The sequence below is a fragment of the Coffea eugenioides genome, chromosome 1 (assembly GCF_003713205.1).
Source record: "Coffea eugenioides isolate CCC68of chromosome 1, Ceug_1.0, whole genome shotgun sequence".
Classification (NCBI taxonomy): domain Eukaryota; kingdom Viridiplantae; phylum Streptophyta; class Magnoliopsida; order Gentianales; family Rubiaceae; genus Coffea; species Coffea eugenioides.
The window spans coordinates 50,594,391-50,617,932 of NC_040035.1; the positions used below are offsets into that span (position 1 = coordinate 50,594,391).

The window sequence follows — 23,542 nt, forward strand, 5'->3', positions numbered from 1 at the left end:
TATCGTGCTACATTAGACAAGCAACATCTTGATTATTGATCAATATGTAAGACCAGAGGGAGAAGGGAGATCTTGAGAAGAACATCCTACCATACTGCAGTTGCTTTAGAAGATTCATGAAGCAAATATTAACCCTACTTCACTCCTACTCCACTTCACATGGCAGCGTTGACCAACTACTTTATTTTGATGCATATATAGGATTTTCATGACTTTTTTCCCTTGTCTTCTTTCGATAAGCATATTAGAAGCTATTAAAATAGTGCTGAGAAAAATTCCATCTTCTTGATGCACGAAGCTGGATTAGTTTTGATACTTTTCAGTGCGTTATATCTTCCTGTCTCTGATGGTGCAATCATCAACAAAACCATGATGCCACAAACCCTTAATAGATACGAGGAAGAAACAAGTTAAAACACTTAAAGCACTTTCATTACTAACCACTAAGTAGTTAGATTAGTTCATAAAACATCGTTATGTCCAAAGAGACTCCCTCTTAAGAGGGTCTTGCATTACAGTGCTAGAAGAAGCAAAGCTGAGGTACGGTTGTAGGTTATTGAAGGTGCTAGTGGATAAGAGAAGCGACTTCTCATCTGGGACGTCCAGTTGAGTGGGCAAGGTTGCAGGCTCCTGTTGCTGCATCTGGATACACAGTATCTCTGCTTGAGCCACTGCTAACTGCATTTGTAACTGGGAAACTTGATTCTGCAGATAGGAGATAGCACCTACGCATCCGTAGACTGGGTCTCTCATTCTTGCATTTGCTTCATATACTAGACTGCCTACTGCATCTGCTCGCTGCTGAACAGGAAGCTCCTGAAGAAAGGATGGACACAAATAAAATTAATTGAAGAAAATATCAGACACAAATGAATTAAGTGCAAAAATGTTCACACGGATATACTTGTTCAGACGCGAGTATATATGATCAAAATTTGAACCCTTAACCTCCTGGTTTCCTACACTACGAAATAGAGAAGCATTGGCACATATATATAGATATGAGCCTGAGAAGAAGAAGGAGGAGGAGGAGAAACCTGCAACATCTTGCTGACGTTGCTAGCGCCGAAAACCTTGTGGACAATGGCAAACTTATGAGGATCATCAGGAGGAAAATAGGGTGCAAAAATGCAGTCTTTGGCGCAGCGACGCCGCAACAATTTGCAGGAAGCACAAGGTGAGCTTCCTCCCATGATGTGAAGCTAAAGATAAGTAGTTAAACCAAGCGAGGTGTTAATAAACTCGCAAGATGCCAGGGCTTAAAAAGGAGCTGAACTAGAGCAAGAGAGTGATTTGAAAGAGAACAGGTGGGGTGCCTATTTATAATGGTGTTAAGAAGCGTAAGGCGAAGTGGAGAATGAATCCAAGAATAAAATATTGGAAACGGTCTATTTTTTGCGAAGATAAATTGCGACAAGCAAAGAGAAGTAGAATGACAAAAGGGAGAAGTGAGAACTCTGAGATGTTGTGGGAGTTGAAAAAACAAACCCCACGAAGGTGTGAGCATCTGATTCCCGTCCAATGTTACAGTTGAAGCCTCCCATAATAACAAAGAATACTGTAGCCGTCAAGGGCAATTAAGTCTTTCTGCATAGAAATCGTCTTGAAGAATCAAGTGCGAGAAGTTGACCACCGCCATTCTGCGTGCTAGGTTGGCTGGCGATCAATGGATTTGTTTACTTTCCACGTTCGTGTTTCGCTATTACTTGTGCGATAGAGTACTGGCACTTTGCTTGCAAAACATGAACCATAGGAAGGAAATTATTGAATATTAGAAGCTACTGCCACCATTAATTAGAAATTCACTAATAGACAAACGCAATAAATTTACGAGAACAACTAGGGTTAGGGTTTAGTAAGTTTTGATATGGTGCGAAATTAACGAAGCAAAACCCTGGTCCCAACCAAAAGAAAAGATTGGCTCAACGTGAATGTTTGTTGGCGGACATTCACATGAAAACATAAAATTTGATGGACGTGCAACTCATCTCTTATCATTTGATCGAAGGTCCCGCTCAACCTCTCTCTCACTCGATCACTCTTCTTTTTTTTTTTTTTTTTTTTGTTGAACCTTTTTCTTGATCGAATTAAAGAAGGCACGAAATTAAGAAATATTAACCGTTGAATATAGCTGCTTGTTCTTATTCATCTTCTTAACCGGAAAACATGGTGAGGGTATTTTTCCTGCGATGAAGTCAAAATGAAGAAAATTGAGCTCATCTTCCTAATTAAAGAATATGTTATCGCATGCCCGGTCCCAACAACCATCGCAGCTGAGATGGTGTGATCCAAAACGACAAACAAGGGTCATAAGAGTTGAACTCAGATTTTAGACAATTTATTTGGTCAAAAATGGACATTTATTGTCCTCCATAACCTTAACATTTTTCTTTATAGTTACAAATAAAAATTAGAAAGGTCAATCAAGCTAGCTCCGACAGAGGTTGTACCAAGAGGAAAAAATGGAAATGCGAACGAAACTCCAAGATTACTCGACCGTGTTGCATTCCACTCCCAAACATTTCCTGTCTTCACCGTGTTCGGCTTTTTTGCCACCCATTTTCAGTCAAACATAAAAGGTTTTTTACACTTTTCTTAATTAATCTTAATTTTCTAAAAATTTAACGCCTAAAATACATCTTAACGAATATCTATCAGACACCTGTTAAACTGAACCAACATGATATTATCACTTCGTCTACAATATAATACAGACCCAATTGATTTTGTTTAACAGCCATCAAACTTAAAATTGATAAAAATCTTTTGGTAGGGGTATTAATTAGTTTATGGTAACTTTGTCCGATCATTTATTTTATACAGTTTTGCTGTCAACGGCTGAATTCAGGAATTAGCATTAGCATGCGAACAGGAAAAGTATGAACACGAAAAGATGTTAATGACAGAAGTTCATCAGAAACGTACGTAGTATTAGGATTTAGCAACCTCAAAGAATTCTTTTCTGAGGTTTGGAAATTTGTCAATCTATTAATCAGGAAATTATTATATGAAGAGAAGAAATATAAAAGCAAAAAAAAAAAAAAATGTTGAAGAGCTTCCAAAAAACAAAGGAAAAAAAAAATCTTTAAAAATTCTTATCTGAGGTAGGAACTTCATCAATCTGTTTTATCACCATCGTCAACTTTGTCGAATGAGCAACAAGCCTTAAAAGAAATTGACCATCCGCTCTTGTTTGTTTTCAAGAAATTTATATCATGTACATTTTATTTTGTATACTTGAATACATATCCTTGTGCGAGTTGTAGAAAGTTAGACGCAGTGAAACTCTAATTCTTCGTCTCATTCAGTTCTATCCAAAACTTATACTACTACTACTAATAATAATTATAATTGAAAAATCATTACGACAGCCATAACAACAACCCACCATGGAATTAATGATAAACAGTTAATGAGAGATCCGACAAGAAGCTGAAATCTAAGGTAACAGAAAGAAGCGTCTTTTTTTAAGAATTTTTCTTAATTTCAGAAAATTAGAATCGAGTGTGCAGGTCGTAGACCAGTGATTTTAAAACCTAGCAGTCACATGCATAGGATTAAGTTAACTATTAGGCATCTGATTCACCATTATATATGTTGGTCATGAAACAAAAGGAAAAGATTCTTTCAGATTTCAATTTGCAAGATGTGAAATTAAATCTATGTATTAGCTTGTGGGTTATGCATCACGAGGCTTCTGAACTGACACTCCTAAATTATCAGAGTTGTAGAACCCTAAGATCGATTCCCCACTCCCTTGCATTTAATGCATTCCACATGATTCCAAGCTTCTAATCTTCTATTCCGAGGAAGAAAGCTCTGTTTCCCTGGTAGTCGTAGCAAGTGCATATTTTACCAAGGTTTTTTTAAAAGTGCACTTGTCTTATAACAAGTCCAAGTCACTGTTTTGCTTACTCGTAGACTCTTTCTGGTCCTAGACTCATGTAAATAAACATGGGACCCCACCAACATTTAATTGAACTTGTTAAATGCTTGTTACCTCACAAAACGCGTATTTTTTCTGCTTGAGTTCCATATTTCAAACCCCTACGCTCTTAGGAAGAAGAGGCAGCGGAGACAGGATGAGAACCTTGTAAACTTTGTTTTATGTCTTAAGCGTGTTTTCCAAAACGATGTGCGAAGTGTTAGAAAAACAGACATCTTCACCGTCTTAGAGAAAATAAAAAAACATACGATCTCCAATGCAAACATTAAATGAGCTTTGTGATATGGAAGATTCGATTATTGGGATATGGATGTTTTTTCAAATTCTGAATCGGTGGAGACTACGATTGAAGCAATCTTTGACAAAAGACAAATAGCAATTTATGTGTTCAGGAGTTACAAAATGCTACATACCTCAGGTCCAATTGCTACTGGGTTGTTTTAGAGTAAGCATTGTTAGGTCTTCAACGCACAGATGTCTATCCAAAATTCAAGTGTCAACCCTAAGAAACCAAAATATCGAGCAGAATCAACTGCAGAATTTCATGGACTCGGAACCATATCAAGCACATATCTTGCTGCAAATGTACCCTTTCTGGCATAGAATTAATTACAGGTTCGCCGTGGCTTGCTGTGTTAGCGGACTATTAAAAATGAATTAATAAAAAATAGACTAGTAATGGCCTCCTAGGTTCATTAAGCTGTGTTTACAGTAATTCAGTGCCATCCCCAATGGCTGTTGCAGGGTTACACTGACATGTCTCCCGAAATATCAATACGTCGGGGAGTCTACGCAAACAACCATATATATATCAGAATCCATTTGTGACGTACATCATTTGTAGCAACAAGAAACTTCAAGAGAAGTGGACCAAGGTTGTTATCCTCAATTACCCCTACAAGAAGTAAAAATTTTTCATGTATATTCCTGTATAAGAATACCTTGAATCCCCCTCTGAAAATGTTCTCTTGAACTTGCAGTAGGACTATAATTTAGGTCCACCATTTCATGAAAGCATGAAGAAAAGGTATTGCCTGAGTGACAAATCAATTCTTCCAAGAGTTCCCAACCTCAGGACGCATGCATATTGATATACTACCTTGTTAAAAGCATGTTTGGGCTTCACTATCATCAAACTCACCTCTCTGGCTGTCTAGTTATACAGAAAGACAACAAATCAAGTGCTGAATATAATATTTTAGTCCAACTACAACAAAATAGAATATCCAAACAGTACTAAAGATAATAAAGGAAATATCTGAAAGGAACTAAAAATTGCTAAATTCTGTCATAAATAACCTGCTATAGACATTGGTGTTCCTGCAATTTTCGTAAATTCCGTCTTTTAATTCCATTTCTGAACAGAGTGCTTCCTGAAGAATACGTCTCAGTGCAAATGGACTCTTGTTGTTTCAGCTGCTGATTAATTTTCTTTTTCATGTATTCAGTTGCCTGAACCTGAACTGTATCATCATCAAGCTGAGTTAAAAAGTGCACACGAAAGCGCCCGGCTGTTAGTTTTAAGAATAACATAGAATTCAGTTCCAGCCATTTTCCATGACAAATGAAGCCCTTAAGAGAACGTAACAGAGCTAGCAGGTAGAATATCAAATTGGACTTTTGAAGCCTCACAACATCGAGAAACGGGATTCCAAGAGGAAAAGGCAATCCAGCCAAGGACTTGTTGATTGCTAAAGAGCAAGTCTCTTTATCAATTCTACAAGGATATACTCTTGGTGCATGGATAACAGCCTTTTTTTTTTCCTTTTACAACTTCAGAATTCTGTAGTAATATATTATTAGAATTAAGACATATAAATATGATGCAAGAATTTACTGAGGTAATCCCAAATTATAGTTTTAAATATAACTTAAAACTATAACCCAAATGTGACGTGTGCATGTGGTATTCACTTTGTGATAATTCAATGAATTCTGTTACTGAGGATGCTGATGTCACAGCAAAATGGAAGTTGTCAATTGTTTGATGAGTCTGCACCTATTCTATACCAATCTACGCGTAACCGTAAGTATGGTACTGAATATCTAGCATGGCACATTGGCACTATCTTCACAACTTAGACCCAAGTGAGGAAGAGGGGCAGGAACGGCATGGCCAAGATTCGGCAAAAAAAAAAAAATGTAAGGTTCAGATTGTATCTTGTACATCGTTTTTCACATTGTATATGAGATCCACAAAATTTTGTTCTATAATTACACATCGTTAAAAGTGAGTTACACCGTATGCATACAAAGTTACATTTTGTATATTTTACACAAAATCAGTCGAAACGATTTTCCTAACAACCGTTGGTCGGTAAACACCGCATCCTGTTGAACCTTCTTAATTATAAATATGCACTTCTTGTTTTAAAAAATGTGATTCCAGAAATCATGACGCTAGCCAAACAACATTTCGTCTACTATCACCATGATTTTTTTACCAAGGACTGTTAGAAATATGCGATATGTCCATTAGCAAAGGAAATGATTCCAACAAAATAAATAATCACACCTTTTGATGCCTCAGAAACCTTACACCAGAGGTCTTACATCTAATATATCAACAAATTGCAGATCATCTCAAGAATCTAACCTCGGTTTGTACCAGTTTGTGAAGCAGCTAATATGATAGCAGCATCCTTGAGTCTCTTAATATTCTCAGAAGCATGCTCATAATTAAAGCAGTCATCATCTTCAGTGCAAATCCCGTTGTCCATCTGAATGCATAAAAGTGCTCTCTCACATGTCTGCAGAAATAGTTATCCAGTTCAACATGAAACTTAATCACGAAAGGTGGAGGAAGCGTAAAAGAAGTTGTGCAATTTATGATGTACAAGATAACATACTTTTAAGCCAAAGGACAAAAACATGAGGACGATATGCTTGGCATTCAACAAGTGAGACAAATTGATGTCCGAATAATATTGTTATTAACCCTAACATTTATCTTTTCGCAAGACACAAGAAAAATTTGAAGCATATTAAAGAAAAGAAAGCTACTTAAAGGGGAACCAAAGATTGTTCATCACTACTTTCATTCCCAGTTTAAAAAGGACAAAAATGGTGGACCATTAAAATGTCCATGAAGTCCCATATGAGAGACTCCAAATTACTGGAAAGGTAAACCTCTCAACTAAGAAACATGAAAAGGCTTGGCTATCTGAGCAAAGGAATTGAACAATTGTTCAGGCAGGCGAACCTGAAATTGGAGTGAAGACTAAGAGAAAGTGCAGCTCAACAGTCTCTGCAATAAAATCCTGTGATGCTCTGAAAGAAATATTTCCAGGTAGTCTTGGGCATAATTTGAAACTTGAAACAAGAATGTCTAGCAAATCGTTCTGTTATAGTTTAAATTTTTTCCTATTGTCCTCACCACGGACCGTGATAATATTTTGGGTAATGAATGTTGATGAAAAATGACAGAACAATTAGCATCAGTAAAAACAGCATTAATAATACGATGACATTTCTGTGACTAATTGAGGCAACTGAACATTCACTACCTTTGTTGCAGCGGAATAAAAACCATTATCAAACAATTGCTCTGCTAATGTGAGCCACTCGTGGTATGAAACCTCTAGCCTTGTGTCACTAGATGCCTTTTCATCTCGCAGTAGCAATGCCTCATATCTCAGGGCCAAGCAACTCTGTCAAAAAGAAAAATTGCAGAATACCAAGTGAAATAAATCAATTATTGCCGCAGATTTTTCTAGCACAATCATGTAACATCCAATGCCAACGTAGAATAGGCTATTTCAGTCCCGTCGGTTCCCCTGGCTATTCCAATCATGTAACGGCAGGACTGTTATTCTTCTTTACACCCAAAAAAGAAAAAAAGAAAGGAAATACTGAAGTACCCTGACTATTACATATGGAAGATCAGAAAACTACTTGGACTCAAAACTAGACAAAGGACAATGAAGCTAGAGTACTTTCTCTTAAACACTGGAAATAAGTACAAACAACTAGCTTGAAGTCACCATTTTAGATCATGTATCAAAACAAAAACTTATGTGGATAATTATCACAACAATAATTCAAGGATGAAATGCTAGTCGAGTCTCTTTTAATCTAGCTACTTAACTTTACTTTGACCAATGAAAGTTCTAAGAGACGAACGAATAAAGACGTAATTATTTGAGCAAAAGTATGTAGTCCTATTCCTGTAGGAAAGATATGTAAAACATGAAAGAACCTATAAAGCCAATATATGATCTCATTCCTCAAATTTGCTACATAAGCGTCATACTCTCGATTCTTGGAATTTTTTTTTTTTTTTTTTGCAAAGATTATGAAATCTGAAAGCCAAATGTTTTGAGACAATGTAGTAGGATCGCGCAACAAATATCATTTAAATGTACCTCCACGTCACCAATGAGAGCGAAAGCACGAATGAGAAAATCAGCGATCAGTAGCTTATTCTCGACGGACTTCTCAGAGATTTCTCGAATAATGCTGAGCGATTCGTGTCTCATAAACTCTTTCAAAGCTGATCGGATTTCTAGTGACGATTTGACGTCCTTGGAAGCTAGAAGCGATTCCAGAATTGCAATGGTTCCGTCGCCGAATCTGAGTCAAAATAAAATCGTTTGCAACTGATCAATTCAGGTGTCTGCAAAAATGGAGGGAAGATTTGATACGGATTAGGATGAAGATTACTACATTCGATTTTGCATTTGGGTGCTAAAGAGGGAGATTTGCCGCGAGACTTCGTTGGACATTCTGTGGATTTTCTGTCGTTTGATTTGCGTCGGTGGAAATTTGGCGGTTTTTATTGAACAGCCACAGGCCTTAAAGCTTAAACAGAGCAATTTCAGTGTCGGAGTTTGTGGGCCTGAAGTAATGTGGACATGGCCCGTGTTCAAAATGAGCTAGGGCCAAAGATTAATAAAGTTTGCGACACACAAAACATTCAGTGGACGTTTAGTATTTGCGCCGGAAAATATGTAGTATGAGCTGGGGAAAAAACCCCAAAACCCAACAACCCGCCCAATCCGCCCATTAATTTTAAAGGATGAGTTGGGTCAATTGGGTTATGGGTTTTATTGGGTTGGATAAGAATAACCCAATTTATTTATTGGGCGGGTTGAATTTTTTATTTGGGTACCTAATACCCAACTTGTTTAAAAGTATGATCCTAGATGATTCTAATTAATTAGGTGATGAATTATCTAACGACTAACGGTATCAAATCAATAAAAAAATACCTTCTAATATATATTATATGTATATAGATCGTGATATTAACTTCGAATCAATGTAGTTTACTTGCATATTCTATTTGGTTTTGATTAATTATGGCAGCTTAGCAGTCCAACGATTTCATTTCGTCTAAAGTAAATACCTCCAATCTTCAACTTCATGAGAAGTTTACAATCAGCAAGACAATTAATTTTCCCTCTTAATTAGCGAGTCCAAGAACCACAGTCATTTAATGGAAGAAAGCAATTTGCATATTATCCCCATAATGTAGTTCTGATGCATGGACCTTTCACAACAGTTTGCAAAATTTCTAGAGTCATGAATCATAAAATTTTTGAGAATATAAGGACTAAAATACAAACTTATTTTCTATAATTTCAAAATTATTATACAACAAATTATATGTCTCTTACTTACATTTTCAAGTATAATATAATCTAGCATTCAATAATTTAAATACATAGAATATTACAATTTACGATAAAATAGCTATGAATAGTAAAAGTGTTAATAAGTTGTGACAAAAAATAAGCTTCAATCAATTAGTAGTATTTAAAAAGTATAAAGTAAACAATTTTTTTAGCTAATCTATTTAAATGTATAATTTATTATCTAAAATTCACAATACAAGCAATATAAAATATTATTCTATTTGTGATGTGTTTCCAAGGAACTTAAGAAGTGAGTGTATGTTTGTGTGTGTGAAAATACATTTATGCATGTGAAAATGTGTTTATATGTGTGAAAAATTTTTTTTTGTGTGTTAAAATATATGTGTAAAAGTTTATATATTAAAATGTATTAATTAATTTATTGGGTCATATTTGGGTCATGGGTTTGAGATAACCCAATATGACCCAACCCAAAATCAACCCAATCTAAAGTTGGGCGGGTTGGGTATAATCCATTTAAGTGAAAATCCAATATTAACCCACCCAACCCGCCCAACAGCCAGGTATAATATGTCGTCATAGTTTTCAAGTATCTCCAAATATTTGTCCATTAGCAAAGATATTTAAATCAAATGACAACAAAAAAAAGAGGGAATAAAAAAGAAAACTCAAAACGTAAATTCATAGAATTTAAAGAATACGATAGACATACTTAGAGAAGACTGACATTCTAATTTTTCAGTCAAGGAATACGTAATATTACCTTTTTTTTAAATAAATTATATACATTATTACTTTTGGATCCATAATACATGTACAAAAGTCAAAATTTATATAATTGTCATTCATCCAAAAATAATAGTGTATACACTAATGCATAGAAGACTAATCTTTTCTTTTTTTGGACAAAATATTTGAACACTTATTATACTATTGCTCGTATCAACTTTTGACTATCAAACAATTTTTTATCATGAATTAGCTACTAAACTAACTAATCAGCATAAGCGTAGCCATTTTCGTGAATTTTGCCTCTTAATCCATCAAAATAATCAAAACACCAAATGGTTTTTTTTTATTACTAACTCAGCCCTGTACCCTTGCTCCATTAAGTTCCAGTCCCTTTTAACTTTCTCGACGATAACAGCTACATCATTCCTCTTTGCAGAAAAATAGTACTGAGTGTATTAGATCCTATTTCTTGTAGTTTTTCAAGGTCAATGCGTGTGGTATTTTCGCCAGCTCCAAAATTCATTAAATATAATTAACACTTTGAGTGGATAAAAATACCTTTAGACCTTTTAATTATTTTGTAGATTAAGAGTCAAAATCCATGAAATGGGCATGGTTGTGCTAATTAGTTAGTTTAGTGACCAATTTGTGATAAAAAATTATTTAATAGTCAAAAGTCGATACAAGTAATAGTTTATCGGCTTATGAGATTTTTGCCTTTTTTTAATGTCTTTCTTTCGCTTCTCCAAACTATGTCAAAGAATTTGTTAATTTTTTCACATATGTAAAGAAATTTTTGATTAAAAATAAATTTTTATGATGAGTTTTCTACATTCAAAAGGAACAAGGTTACTCCTTATTTAAGCAGTAATTAGTTTTATGTTTTAATAGCTTTGAAAAATTTGTACGTAGGAGAGATGTCCAAAAAAATTGATTATTTAAAGAGGTGATATAAAAAGAATGGAAATTTCTCATAATATAAGGGGCAATATAAAGGGAAAAAGATATTTTCTAAATTCGAGGGGGGGTGCAATTATAATAAAAACATAAAAATGCGTAAAAGTTTCAAGACTATTATTTCAATTTTACAAAATTAAGGGGGTGCAATTACCCATCTTCTACACAATGTGGCTCTGCTGCTAAATATGTGTAAATTTACTAGCACTTACTATTACTTTGTATGAGTTTTTTTTTTTAGGTCAAAATAGACGTCATTCAATTATATTAATCATAAAAAGCATTGCAAATCAGATGTCATTACACATATCTAAGTAAAGTTTTGATATGAATGTGCAAATTTACATGGCGTGTGATAATATTATCATCGAATAAGCATGACAGATGACTTGTTAATTTTTTAGAATGTATTTATTGATTGCTAACTTGTGTATTTTTTTTTTCAATAAAATACTATTGAACCATACAACGAGGATTCATGCGCTAAGGATTGTGAACGATGAGGAGAGAACTCATTCCACTCCTTAGTGCCAGGTACTCTAAACATGTATGAAGAGGACTTGGTCCAATATGTATAGTTACCCTTTTGATCTCGTTTTTTTTTTTTTTTTTTGTTGACACAGGTGTCCGGTCAATTTTTACGGGATTCGACTAATCTCCTGCGAGCCCGAGCAGCTTTTTTCTTTTTTTTTTATCTCGTTTCGAGAGACCAAAAAAAAAAAAAAGTCGTGCTACGAGCATAAAGGATTCTCCAACAAGCCCGGCTTACTACTGCTGATGTCGCGAATTACGCGCCCCCTCACTGGCACACTGATTAGCTGAAAAACACCTTTTGCTTTGCTTCTTTCCCTCGTAGCCGCCCTTCCCAGAACTTGAGATCAATACTTCTGAATAAAAGAAAACAGGAAAGGAGTCCCGGCGGCAGCTGCCTTCTCCTCAAAGGCGCGAGGTAGCAATGGCCGGACGAAATCATCCTTACTCAAGACAACAGCATCGTCGTCCTTCAATTGACGGACCCCGACTTCTCCACCAAGGCCTTCATCGACCTCACCCTGCCGCTCTAATCGAGGCCCAACAGCGGGAGATCCAAGCTCTCCTCCTCGACAACCAGCGCTTGGCCGCCACCCACGTGGCACTGAAGCAGGAGTTGGCCGTCGCCGACCAGGAGCTCCGCCACCTCTCTTCCACAGCCGTCAGCGTCAAGGCCGATACCGATGCTCGGGTGCACGAGGTTTACGAGAGGTCGCTCAAAACCGAGGCGGAGCTCCTCTCGATTGATGAACTCGGTGCTGATTTGTCTCAGGTAAAAACTGATATTCAGAATATGACGGCCGACCGTAAAGAATTCACGTCAAAGCTGCGTGAACTCAACGAAGAGCTCGTGTTGGCCCACTCTGAATTGGAGCAATTGCCTGCGATCCAAGAGGAAATTCAGGACATGCGCCAGGAAATAAAAAGAGGAAGGTATATAAATACTATGAAATTCTCTCCCATTCACTTGATTTTCATGGGATAAGGCTAAATTTGATGAGTTATACCTTATGTTTTTTTTGCATTCTTTAACATAAAGGTGATTTATCTGTAAGCTAAACATTATAGCGAGCATAGAATAGGTATCGTCTTAGGGATCAAATGCTTGATCATGATTGATTAACGTATTGCTGGAGGAATTCGAATATTCGTACTGGCAAGAGGTCAATCCGTGGCATCTCAAGGGAGCTATAGTTAACTTGCAACATTTGTTGGCAAGCAAGAGGTATTTAAGCTATTTGACATATAATTGGCCAATGTAGGTTTTTTCAAACTTAAAAGAATGTGTAGCTGATATTTTTAGTGGGCATTAATGTGAGTACTGTATTGCACGCAAACGTGCTGAAGTTTTCAAGGTTGTACTGAAAGACCAATGTATGTGTAATTCGAGAAACTGAGATTGATATTTGCACAGAAAGATGAAAACAAATAAAGAAAGAAAATTACTTGATACACGAGGAAGACAGAACACTTCTCACAAAAGAAAGAAATGAAGATGAAGATAATAAAGAAAGATAAGATCAGTTGAAGGACCATATCTACAAGCTAATCCTACATGGTCTGATGAGGTTTTCCTCTGTGCTATACTTCTTGCCTCGCTAGTTTTTGTAAGGTAGGATATGAAAACAAATATGGTAGGATAAATATAGTTCTGCAAGATAAATTCATTATGTTAATGCGTTCCTATTAGCTCAAAGATTCGCCTATTATTTTATAACGTTTTCTTCTACTGTTGGTTATTTTGAAATAGGGCGGCTATTGAATATGAGAAGAAGATGCATGCCACTAACCTTGAACAGAGCCAGATTATAGAGAAAAATATGATATCTATGGCTCATGAAATTGAAAAACTGCATGCTGAGCTTGCAGATGCAGAAAAGCGAGCAAGGGCAGCAGCTGCAGCATCCACTGCAGCTACTCCAGGTTATTTTAGATTCTCGATCTCAACTTTCTTGCCTTCTTTTTCCCTCTCCCTACTGATTGTTAAATCTTTATAGCATATCATCATATTAACGCCTGGAACTTTTGTATTGCAGCTCCTGGTTATGCATCTGTCTACTCTGAGGCTGTATATGGTGGGAACTTGTATTCGGACCACTACCCAATGCAGCAGGTTTGTCTTAATACAATACAGTTATGAATTCCAGTGCATTCCATGGAAGGCTCTTTACGTTGCGCACTAAGACTCCATACTTTTATCCATTCAGTTAGAAGGGTCCATGAATCATTGACTTGCTATACATTTGATGATAACCCTCAATCTGAGACTGTCTCTATTATCACGTTTAAAGTGATTCTCATATTGAACTTTTATTCTTTTTGAATAGAAAAATGAGGCAAAAGTGGAAATGTTATGGTACATTTTGCATTTATGCTTGTCGAGCATCGTTTTCTTTCTTTGAATTAATGCATTATCAAATATGTCCATTTTTCCAAAAGATTAAAGTGCAACTACTTCCAGCAAGCCAATTGTCTTGCTGCTTTAATTTGCTCACTTCCTGGCATGCCGGTGATTGCAAGTGACATGCCATCCGCATGGGTAATAGTGCATAAACAAATTAAAGCCTGAAACTGTTGAGTAAATTTCGCTGTCTCTCAAATGTTGTCATAATCATGGACTGCCCATCAGATTTTTAATGCTGAATTGGTTGGTTAACATTTTGGTTTGATCACCTCCACATTGCATAGGTTTGTTAAGCATAATTTTGGAACTATATGCCAAACTTCCTCATCAAAGAGAGAATGAATGGCTGTCATTTTAGTTAGCAACGGTAGGTGGAGTTTGTATAACATGATAAGAGAGCTTAAACTGGAGTTGCTGGGATTCTCGCTTGTTGGCTTTGTGCAAGTATGTGCAGTTTGAGAGGACTGGCCAGGGAACGAAACAATCATTGTTGACAAATACATAAACAATTTGTCCTGCCTTTTGTATATAGATCTATCAACCCCATACTGCTTTCTTGATATAGAAGAGTTGAAAATCAAGACAAGAAGATTATCAAGATTATCTTTCTAGTCTAGTTACAAAGAGAAATGCACCGCTGTTAGATAAAGAACAGAAATCGTAGAAAAAAGGAGATCAGCAGCTCCTTATACAATGTAGTCAAGCATAAACACCTATATGCATGAAATTAGTTTATAAGAACCTCACTTCTGCCAGCCCGGAGAAATGAAGCGACTTCTGCAGTTCTGCTGCTTGCTAGTTTCCCTCTCCACCCTCATATTAGTCTGGTACTACTGATTGGTCAGCAATAGCAATCTGGCACAAACTTGTCTAGAGAAAAAAATCTTGTATTTTATTGCCCAATGTTGTAATGCTTGCTGTTTTAGATCATTTCTATCCTAATTTGTTGTTTGCTTGCCCAGTGTGGTGTAAGTGGTCTTACTCTGTTGCAGTTCTTTTTTGGCCATATGTCAAGTTTCTATTAGATGTTAAATCCTCATTTTCAACTGTCACAGATTCTTGTGTGAACTCTAGAAGAGTTGGCATTTTCATTTACACGCCCTACTTAACAAGAACATCTCAAGTGTATGAATTGTTTTCTTTATTTCAGGTTCAAGGCAGTATTTGACATTTGATTAACTCACTCTGCTTGACAGAAACATCTGAAAGTGTATGTATTGCTTCGTTTATTTCAGGTTCAAGGTGGTATTAATGTCAGTACTCAGTACGGCCCTGGAGGAGTGCCTCATGGAACTAGTGCGCCTTATGACGTTCAATGGTCAAATGTACATAGATAGGTTGTTGCTGTAGAATTTGTGAAGCTCAACTGAGAAATTTTGCTTCATTGGCTACCTACCCCGCAGAAATTTGACCAGCTGTTTAGTGACCTAAAAGAACAGTTTGGTTGAGTTAAAAGAGCGTCTAGACAGAAATACAGAATTAGGCGTGCAATTTTAAAAACATGTAAAGAGGATTAGAATTTAGAAATGTGAAATTTTAAAAACTTACAAAGAGGTGCCTACAAGCCATTGGATTCACCCCCATGGCTAGGGGAAGCCTCTTAGAATCCTCTACGATGTAGGTTTGGGTTAGAATCATATGCTTAGTTGATAGGGATAGAAAGCGCGTGGAGTTAGGAGGATTTTTTTTTTTTTTTTTTTTTGAGAATGAATTTGTGCTTGGAGGTAGAGGTGTTAAAATGGGTGATTTAGATGGATTTGGATTGGTTAAAATGGGTAATAGGAGTGAGTCAATTCATTTATATCCATTTAATTAAATGGGTATAAATGGGTAGGTCAAAAAATGAATTGGATAATCCAATTAACCATTTATAACTCATTTATTTTAACTTTTTGTAAACTTGTTTATATTCATTTTTGTAAACTAAGTTGTCAATTTATACCATCTTTTGTACCCATCATTAGTTTTAAATATTTACGTATAACGGTCAATAAGTTTAATTACCAATTTTTTTTCATCTGTATTCTATGTTGCAAAATTACATACTATTTAATAATTGAACGATAAGAATATAAAATTTGAACTAAGTACTATAAAAGTTAATACAAAAATTTAATTTAAAATTTTGAACCTCTAACATTTTTTTTGTGTGTAAATTTAAAATTTCATTTTGAAAAGATAGGAAAAGAGATTAAAACTTGTCATAAATTGGTAATGCTGAAAAATGAGCAAGTTAACAAACTAAGAGAAAATAAAATGATAAGATAAAATCAACAAATAATAATAATAATAATAATAATAATGAAACAAAAGTAGTTAATGTCATGAGAAAATGAAAATTTTGAAGAAAAAAAAATGGGTGAGAGAAGAGAGGAGATTTGGAGGAAGACAATTTTAAATGAGTTAATTGAATTTGATGAGTTATCCAATAATACCGGATAACTCATGTATACTCATATGCAAAAATTTAAGATAGTCATACCTATCTATTCATGGGCGGGTATGAAAAAATTTAATTAAATGGATTTGTTTGTCACTTATACTTGAAGGAGTCATAAGTGAAATTATCAGAGTATTTAGGTCTTGTTTGGAAAGCAATTTTTCAAATTGCTACGTTTTTTGTGAACACATTTTTCAATTCCCTTTTTACCTAGTACTATATATTAAATCGCTATAGTAATTTTTCTACAAAAAATTCAGAAAAATGCAATCCAAACATGGCCTTAGTATTTAGTGTTTCTTCTTAAATTATTTTCTGCCTGGTTACTTCTAGATTGAGGGTCAAGGTGGAAAGGAATTAGAAGTACTGCAACTATGTTTTTTTTTTTTTTTTTTTTTGTTGGTTTTAGATTTAGGACCAAATTTTTTTTTTCTTTTCAGTTAATTTTCAATATAGATGTGCCTTGCGAGTGTCTTGATAATTTGATCTGAACCATCTGCTCTGGTATGCCAGTTTCTCTCCAAGTCTTTGGCAGGGCTTTCTTTTTAGTGTTTCTGTTTCTTCTTTCCTAATTCCTATGTTGTTTAATAACGACATGGCTTCCATTCCCGGTTTCTCTTGTTGCTAATTTCCTATATAGGTCATCGCTTACTGTTGAGTAATGGCACAGTAAATTTTTAAGCAACTATCAAAGTCATTTTCTGGCGAGGGAAGAACTTTGGAAATGGTTATCGTGTCATTTACTTAAAATATTGGCGTGTAACAAAAGATCTATTTGGATGGTGTATTTTTTTTGAATCTTTATGTAAAATTTTATTATAACTTACTGTAAAATTTATAAAAGAAATCTTTAAGTATTTGGAGAAATTAAAAAAATTTCCTTTCCTTTCTTCTTCCTTTTTTCCCCCTTTATTTCCCCTCATCTACCTCCTCCCCCATCTTACTTCTCTCGCACCAACGCTGCTATTCCTCCTTCCTAACTCTCCATTGTCTCCTCACCCTCTCCCTCCCCACTCTCCCTTCTATCATCTTCTTCCCTTGTCACCCCCTCTTTCCCCTCTCATTTACCTTGCCCCCTTACCAAAGGCTGTAGGAGAGGTCGCGAGAGTGGTGAGGGAAGAAGGGAAGGAGTACAGGAGGGAAAGAGAAGAAGAGAGAAGGATAGGAAGAGAAGAAACAAAAAAATGAAAGGCAAGGTCGCAGCAGCACTGAGCAGATTGAGGTGAATGGGTTATGGTAGATTAGGAAAATAGGCGTATTTTTGACTGTGAAGGTTGGTGGTAGATTAGAAAAATAGGGGCGTTTTTAATGTTTTGAGCTGTCTATTTTAAAAATTTTATACTTTTTTTTGAAATATAATATATAGGCAAAATTGTATCTTAAACGGTAAATTGGTCACCAGATAAAAACATAAGATGCAAGCTTGATTACAGGTAAAGAGTTCAAACTTAAATAGTCACTTCTTTAATTTAGAGGTGCTAACCACCCTCCCTTAATCCAGTTAAACCCTTCCTTGAATAGGGTTGATAGAAATAATATTTAAGCTAACGGTTGATATATAAATTAAAAAAAAAAAAACTAAAAACTATCTTTCACCTACGCTTCTATCAATTGCATATATCAGAACACCCACGTACACCACCCACCCACACCCACCCCCCCCCCAAAAAAACAAAAAAAGCATATGTCACCGGACCGTGGGCAAACAAGAAGGAAAAATCAAAGTCAATTACAAAGAAAAAAATTAGACCGCTTGCCTCATTTCGTGTTTATGTATGATCTGCTCCTGAAAATAACCTTAGGATTACAAACGATATTTACATCGTCAACTAGGTAACCATCAGAAAGAAAAGGGCTAAAACGGATAGAGAGAGAGAGAAGCGAATAGAACAACAACATAGCCGCATCAACAAGCTAGGGAGAGAATCAGATGAACACCAAAAACAGTAAAAGCATTTTGCAACACTTTGAAAATGTTGCTGTCGATCAGACCCAAGCGCAAGAACCAAAGCTGACACCTTAGCCATTTGATCCCAAGTCGATCACAAAACGTAGTCCCAGTGAGCTCCACGCGTTTCTACAGCGCACCAACTTCCAAAGGTTTCAAGCCTTGCTATTATCACGAGGGTTTGATTCCGAACAGATTCAATTCCTAGGTCTACTATATAACCATGCCTAATAAAAAGATATTATTAATACAATTCCCTTGCAATATAATACCAGATTATCATTGATATGATAAATAAAACATATGGAAAGTTCCCTGCGTTAAATTGTCTTTGTTCCCTCTTACAGAGACTTGCAATCAAGTTGGGAGCAATAGCTCTGACTTTTTGGGGATTAAAAATCATAATTAGCTCCAACTCCTCAAGGGCTCGTAGAAACTAGAAAGCCCCTAAACGGAGAGGCAAAAAAACTCCTATTCAGCTTCGGAAGTTCTGGAACACGGAAGTAAATTAACCATGATATGGTCTGGAGACCAACGACAGAGAAAATTCCAAAAGTAGTTTCCGGTGAAAGCTTTTAGAACATTCTCCTCCTAACTCGTGATTTGGCTCATCACTTACAACTTTCACATTCCCAAATAACTCAAAAGTATGTGGAATCTCATATCAGCACTTTGGTATAGAAGACATAAAGGCCATAGAAGAGACAAATTATTCGATGCATGAATTACGCCATGCCAAATACAAATATCAGAAAGATGCAAAAACGTCATTCTTATATGATGCAAACATCAAAGCCAATACGCATGAACCAAGCATGCAATCCACAAAATGCATCACTTAAGACCAACTTAACAGCACAATGTAATCACTAGAAAAGCAACACTCACCTGATAATTTCAACCTACCTTAGCAGCAATTTGGAGAATATCCACTTCCCTCTATAAAAACATTCACACAAGTTCGAATCAATCTGTAGCTTGAAAAGGAAAAGAGCCCGACAACTAGTACTCAAAACAAAAGGAGAAAAAGGGTATCGCTCAGAGTAGTGAACAACCTACCTCTTAATCTCCCGTTAGAGAACAATCTGCAATGGAATAAAATAAAACCCCTCCCACCACAAGTTTTAGTACATATATGCTTGGATGAGGTCTAATAAGGGCGTGAACGGTTTCCTCCATGATAATTTCTATCCGGACCAGAACCTCCACCATCTCTGTAGTTGTCTCTACGTCTATCACCCCCATAACCGCCTCTACCACCTCCCCTGTAGAATAATCAACCAGTCAGACTACAAAACCATGAAATAAAAGACAAAATATCATCTTGTAAACGAGCAAGAGTACATTTAGGAAGAAATCATATTGAGAATTGAAGCACAAAAAATGCTAAAATTATGATTTACAATGCAATGACTCAACAGCACAAACTCAAAATTCATAGCAAATAACAAATAAGGCATAGGATACAAAATAACTTGACCACCAACACAAAGCATTAACCAAGATAAGATTGTTGCACAATCACCCAAGACAGACCCTTGACAGAAAAATCTAGAGTTAATCAATTGAATTATCAATCAAGGGCTACATCAAGAGGTGATACTAAAATCACCATCTATCCTTACAAAGACAATAGTCCGCATAAACACCAAATCAGAAAAACGGGAAGCCAAAAGATTAATAGGCCAGGGGTTCATAAGTTGAATAGTGGACAACTTCCAAGCAGTGCAAATAACTTACATTGGAGAAGCTATGCATAAAAACCCACATGCAAGCAGTAGAAAAATAATTATGAATGATTCAACATGATCAAACACGACTTTAATAGAGAACTTGCATCCAAGTGAGAAACTGAATAACCATCTACAAAAAAGTAAAACTATATCAACTACTGACCCCAAATTTTTGGAAAATGTCACTGTACATTAGAAATTCTTTTGTCAGAGAAAATCATGTTTCGACTTCTTAACCAGCTCAGGTGGAGCCAATTAAATTATACTCTGAGACATCTCCACCAGCAATATGGAAGACCACTTCATGATACTAAGATCAACAATGTAACGTACAAAAAGTCCAACCATCCGCAAGATAAGAAGAACAAAAAGAAGATAGCAAAACATATAATTACAGTTGACCACCAACAAAGGAATTCAGAGGCAAGGGAGTGAAGACTGAACTACGGTTCCTAATGTCTTCAGGACACCAATGAGCTACCAGTTATTTTACCCACATGAACTGTTTCATACATGTATAAATGCAGATTGCAGAATTTCTAGAACTCAAGCAAAAAACTTCTCAGACTATCAATGACTTTACAAACATTTGAACATTGATAGATTTCAGATTTCATATCAAATGATACACGACATAGTAAACTCGCCTCAATGTGTAAGTATAAAAGTACAAGAACTAACAGCAAGTCAACATAATGAGTTAACTCAAAAATCTTAATGCAAGATGCTTAGCAACCCTTGCAAAAGAGAACAAGACAACAAAGAAGCTCATCGTCCTGGATTTACACAATGATATTTAGTTGAGAAAGATAGAATACCCATATCCATGCTGTGAGGCAGGTTTTGGTGCAGATTTCTCAGCCATAGCCACACTGATTGCATAACCTCGTAGATCGTGATCTGAAAAAACAATTTCAAATGAGTACATGATGACTATATACAATTTAAATTAAAGATGAGAAGTCTGCTTCGGGTTTACTATTGAAAAAGCCACCAGCAGAGTGTGCTGCAGAAGGATCTTCATAAGATAAAACTGCATCTCCTTTGTTTTTTCCTTGGTCATCTGTGTACAGTTTTATACTCCAGGGCCACTGATCTTTATAACCTCGCTTTTGTTTGATCCTTGCAACCTAGCAAAAGAGAAAGGTAAGAACCCATTTCTTTTTTACTCATGCATCAGCTACTGTATCTATGTACCTGCAACAACTAAAAGAACTTGAACATAGCATAATCTGCTAGACCAATAAATAAATTGCAAAGTGATTTAATAAAATGAGATTCTCCATTTAATGCAACAATCTTTCCTTCGGACATAAGTATTTGGGACAAGATGTATAATTCCCAGATCAATTTGCAACAGCAGGCCAAATACGATTTTTATATCGTTCAAAATAATAAGCCGAAGGAAATTTGCATATTACTTGTCCAATGCTTCCAAAAAGTTCTTGAAGTTCTTCAATGGTCACATCTGGAGGCAAATTTGAAATGTAAATTCTCGAGTTGTCACACGCATCCCCACAGTTTTCATCACACTGCTTCACTTTAACAGGAGCTTCAGCTGGAGCACCACCATATCCACCACCCAGATTCCGTGGACCACCTCCGTAGCCTCCATCATAGCCACCAGGTGGAGCACCATATGATGGAGGATATGAAGAAGGCCCCCCACTATAGCTTGAAGGTGGAGGAACAGCATCTTGAGCATAATTAGGGTTTCCACCAAAACTGCTAGGTGGTGGTGCATAGTTACCACCATGTCCACCATAAGAAGGAGCTACAACAGGGCTCTGACCAAAACCACCATCATCTCTTCCTTGACCATAACCTCCATCACCTCTTCCTTGACTATAACCACTATCCTCTCTTCCATGACCGTAGCCACTGCCTCTACTGCCTCCACCTCTCCCACCTCGATTATTTCCATATCCTGCATTATTGCCATCTCTATTATAATTACCACCACCTCTGTCACCACGGTCACCAGCACCAGCAGGAGGGAGTGCACCACATTTGTTACACTTATCTCTTCTAGCAAAGTTCAAATTCCCACAGCTACAACCACACAGGCCAAAATCAATGACCATTAACATGTTTAAAAAATGATAACAAGGTTTTACCCTCTGCTTCTTTTATGTCACATACTTGCTATAGCTTCTTTGTACAGAATGACTGAAGTCAGCACAAAATTCACAAGTTAAGATCCAACATAATACAATCTTATTAGGTCCTTTATCCTTCCAAGTATCATAGAGATAATAACGTAAAGAACAATCTCAACAAAGTAATTAAGACACAGCACACTTTCTGAGGGGAATAAAAGGAAAAAAAAAGAAAAGAAAAGATGAGCACCGGAAATAGGTTACCTTGGGTTAGGACAACGCCAGTCCCCATCTCTGCCACTTCCACCACCGCGGCCACCTCCTCTACCGCCACCTCCACCACGACCTCCGCGGTCCCCCCCTTGGTAGCCACCACCACCCCCACGATCTCCTCCTTGGTATCCACCACCACCACCTAAAATGAGCAGATATCGAGGAAACAAGAGAAAAAAAAATGCTTAGTGCAAAAAATGTTTAGTGAACTTGAACGTTTAGATAGAGTAGCGAAAAACAGAAACAGAAGTGCACCAGGTCATCATTACCTCGATTCTGCATATTACCGCCGTAACCACCACCTCCTCTGCCTCCACCACCACCACCTCTACCGCCTCCCCGGCCACCGCCGCCACCGTATCCTCCACCGCTTCCTCCATAACCACCATCTCCTCCACCATAGCCACCACCTCCTCCAGAGCCACCGTAGCCTCCGCCGCCGTATCCTCCAGAGCTTCCGTTACCTCCATAACCTCCTCCGCCCATAGGCGGTGGACCAGATCCGTCGCCTTGTTGACCGTACATGTTTTTTGATATACGATGTCGGAATAGCAAAAGAGAAAGCGACGCTCAGAAGGAAAATTGGTTAAGAGGATAAAAAGTGGATTTAGGGTATTGTATTGCTTTATATAAAAGGACAGCTCGAGACTGGAAAGAGGATATTTTCTCTTCTGGTGTTGATGAGCGTCCAGCAAATCAACTTGTATGCTGTTCTCGGGTCCACGGTAGCTTACATGTGCCGCTAAATTCTGAACGGGAAAGTACGCGAGAGTCGAATCCAACTCCGTTTAAGCGTTTTTTCAAAAAAAAAAACTCCGTTTAAGCGTAAAAGGGCCAAATGGTTAACCGTTAACCTTTTCAACCCAATTGAGCTATTTGTTT

At 36.6% G+C, this 23,542-nt stretch overlaps 4 protein-coding genes across 10 annotated transcripts; 1 reads left to right on the forward strand and 3 right to left on the reverse strand.

Moving 5' to 3' along the window:
* Positions 1–474: 474 nt before the first annotated feature.
* On the reverse strand, positions 475–1,193 carry LOC113750553 (LOB domain-containing protein 12). Its single transcript, XM_027294516.1, has 2 exons — positions 1,038–1,193; positions 475–816 (listed from the first exon to the last, which is right to left on the reverse strand). Exons 1-2 carry the CDS (start codon positions 1,191–1,193, stop codon positions 475–477), a joined length of 498 nt encoding a protein of 165 aa, XP_027150317.1.
* Positions 1,194–5,248: 4,055 nt separating this feature from the next.
* Positions 5,249–8,668, reverse strand: LOC113774351. The gene is made up of 5 exons (XM_027318900.1): positions 8,612–8,668; positions 8,311–8,518; positions 7,453–7,596; positions 6,543–6,696; positions 5,249–5,457 (listed from the first exon to the last, which is right to left on the reverse strand). Exons 1-5 carry the CDS (start codon positions 8,623–8,625, stop codon positions 5,249–5,251), a joined length of 729 nt encoding a protein of 242 aa, XP_027174701.1. The 5' UTR covers positions 8,626–8,668.
* Positions 8,669–11,957: 3,289 nt separating this feature from the next.
* On the forward strand, positions 11,958–16,006 carry LOC113780342 (protein FLC EXPRESSOR). 2 transcript variants are annotated; one of them, XR_003469520.1, is made up of 5 exons: positions 11,958–12,696; positions 13,514–13,686; positions 13,800–13,876; positions 15,223–15,292; positions 15,403–15,490. XR_003469520.1 is itself a non-coding variant. In XM_027326151.1 (4 exons), the coding sequence occupies exons 1-4, from the start codon at positions 12,188–12,190 to the stop codon at positions 15,502–15,504; spliced, it is 861 nt and encodes a 286-aa protein (XP_027181952.1). In that variant the 5' UTR covers positions 11,958–12,187; the 3' UTR covers positions 15,505–16,006. The 2 variants fall into 2 exon arrangements, 1 of the variants encoding a protein (XP_027181952.1); XM_027326151.1 differs by lacking the exon at positions 15,223–15,292 and having other exon boundaries at positions 15,403–16,006.
* Positions 16,007–18,339: 2,333 nt separating this feature from the next.
* Positions 18,340–23,306, reverse strand: LOC113761388 (transcription initiation factor TFIID subunit 15b). Of its 6 annotated transcripts, none has more exons than XR_003467140.1 (8): positions 22,930–23,306; positions 22,652–22,802; positions 21,710–22,340; positions 21,268–21,418; positions 21,107–21,188; positions 19,615–19,820; positions 19,462–19,494; positions 18,340–18,782 (listed from the first exon to the last, which is right to left on the reverse strand). XR_003467140.1 is itself a non-coding variant. In XM_027304354.1 (6 exons), exons 1-6 carry the CDS (start codon positions 23,183–23,185, stop codon positions 19,706–19,708), a joined length of 1,386 nt encoding a protein of 461 aa, XP_027160155.1. In that variant the 5' UTR covers positions 23,186–23,306; the 3' UTR covers positions 18,340–19,705. The 6 variants fall into 6 exon arrangements, 1 of the variants encoding a protein (XP_027160155.1); XR_003467138.1 differs by having other exon boundaries at positions 19,444–19,494; XR_003467137.1 differs by having other exon boundaries at positions 19,462–19,820.
* Positions 23,307–23,542: the final 236 nt, after the last annotated feature.

Bases quoted from the DNA above. Each gene is read 5' to 3' on its own strand.
- LOC113750553 (XM_027294516.1), bottom strand. From the start codon at position 1,193: ATGGGAGGAAGCTCACCTTGTGCTTCCTGCAAATTGTTGCGGCGTCGC. The intron at 817-1,037 runs GTTTCTCCTCCT...TCCTTTCTTCAG, and splicing joins ACGTCAGCAAGATGTTGCAG to GAGCTTCCTGTTCAGCAGCG.
- LOC113761388 (XM_027304354.1), bottom strand. From the start codon at position 23,185: ATGTACGGTCAACAAGGCGACGGATCTGGTCCACCGCCTATGGGCGGA. The intron at 22,803-22,929 runs GTAATGATGACC...TGCTCATTTTAG, and splicing joins CGGTAATATGCAGAATCGAG to GTGGTGGTGGTGGATACCAA. The intron at 21,189-21,267 runs GTAAACCCGAAG...TTGTTTTTTCAG, and splicing joins TGCTGGTGGCTTTTTCAATA to ATCACGATCTACGAGGTTAT.
- LOC113774351 (XM_027318900.1), bottom strand. The intron at 7,597-8,310 runs GTACATTTAAAT...TCTTTTTGACAG, and splicing joins CTCTCATTGGTGACGTGGAG to AGTTGCTTGGCCCTGAGATA. The intron at 6,697-7,452 runs GTAGTGAATGTT...CTATTTCTGCAG, and splicing joins TTTATTCCGCTGCAACAAAG to ACATGTGAGAGAGCACTTTT.
- LOC113780342 (XM_027326151.1), top strand. From the start codon at position 12,188: ATGGCCGGACGAAATCATCCTTACTCAAGACAACAGCATCGTCGTCCT. The intron at 12,697-13,513 runs GTATATAAATAC...ATTTTGAAATAG, and splicing joins CAGGAAATAAAAAGAGGAAG to GGCGGCTATTGAATATGAGA. The intron at 13,687-13,799 runs GTTATTTTAGAT...TTTGTATTGCAG, and splicing joins ATCCACTGCAGCTACTCCAG to CTCCTGGTTATGCATCTGTC.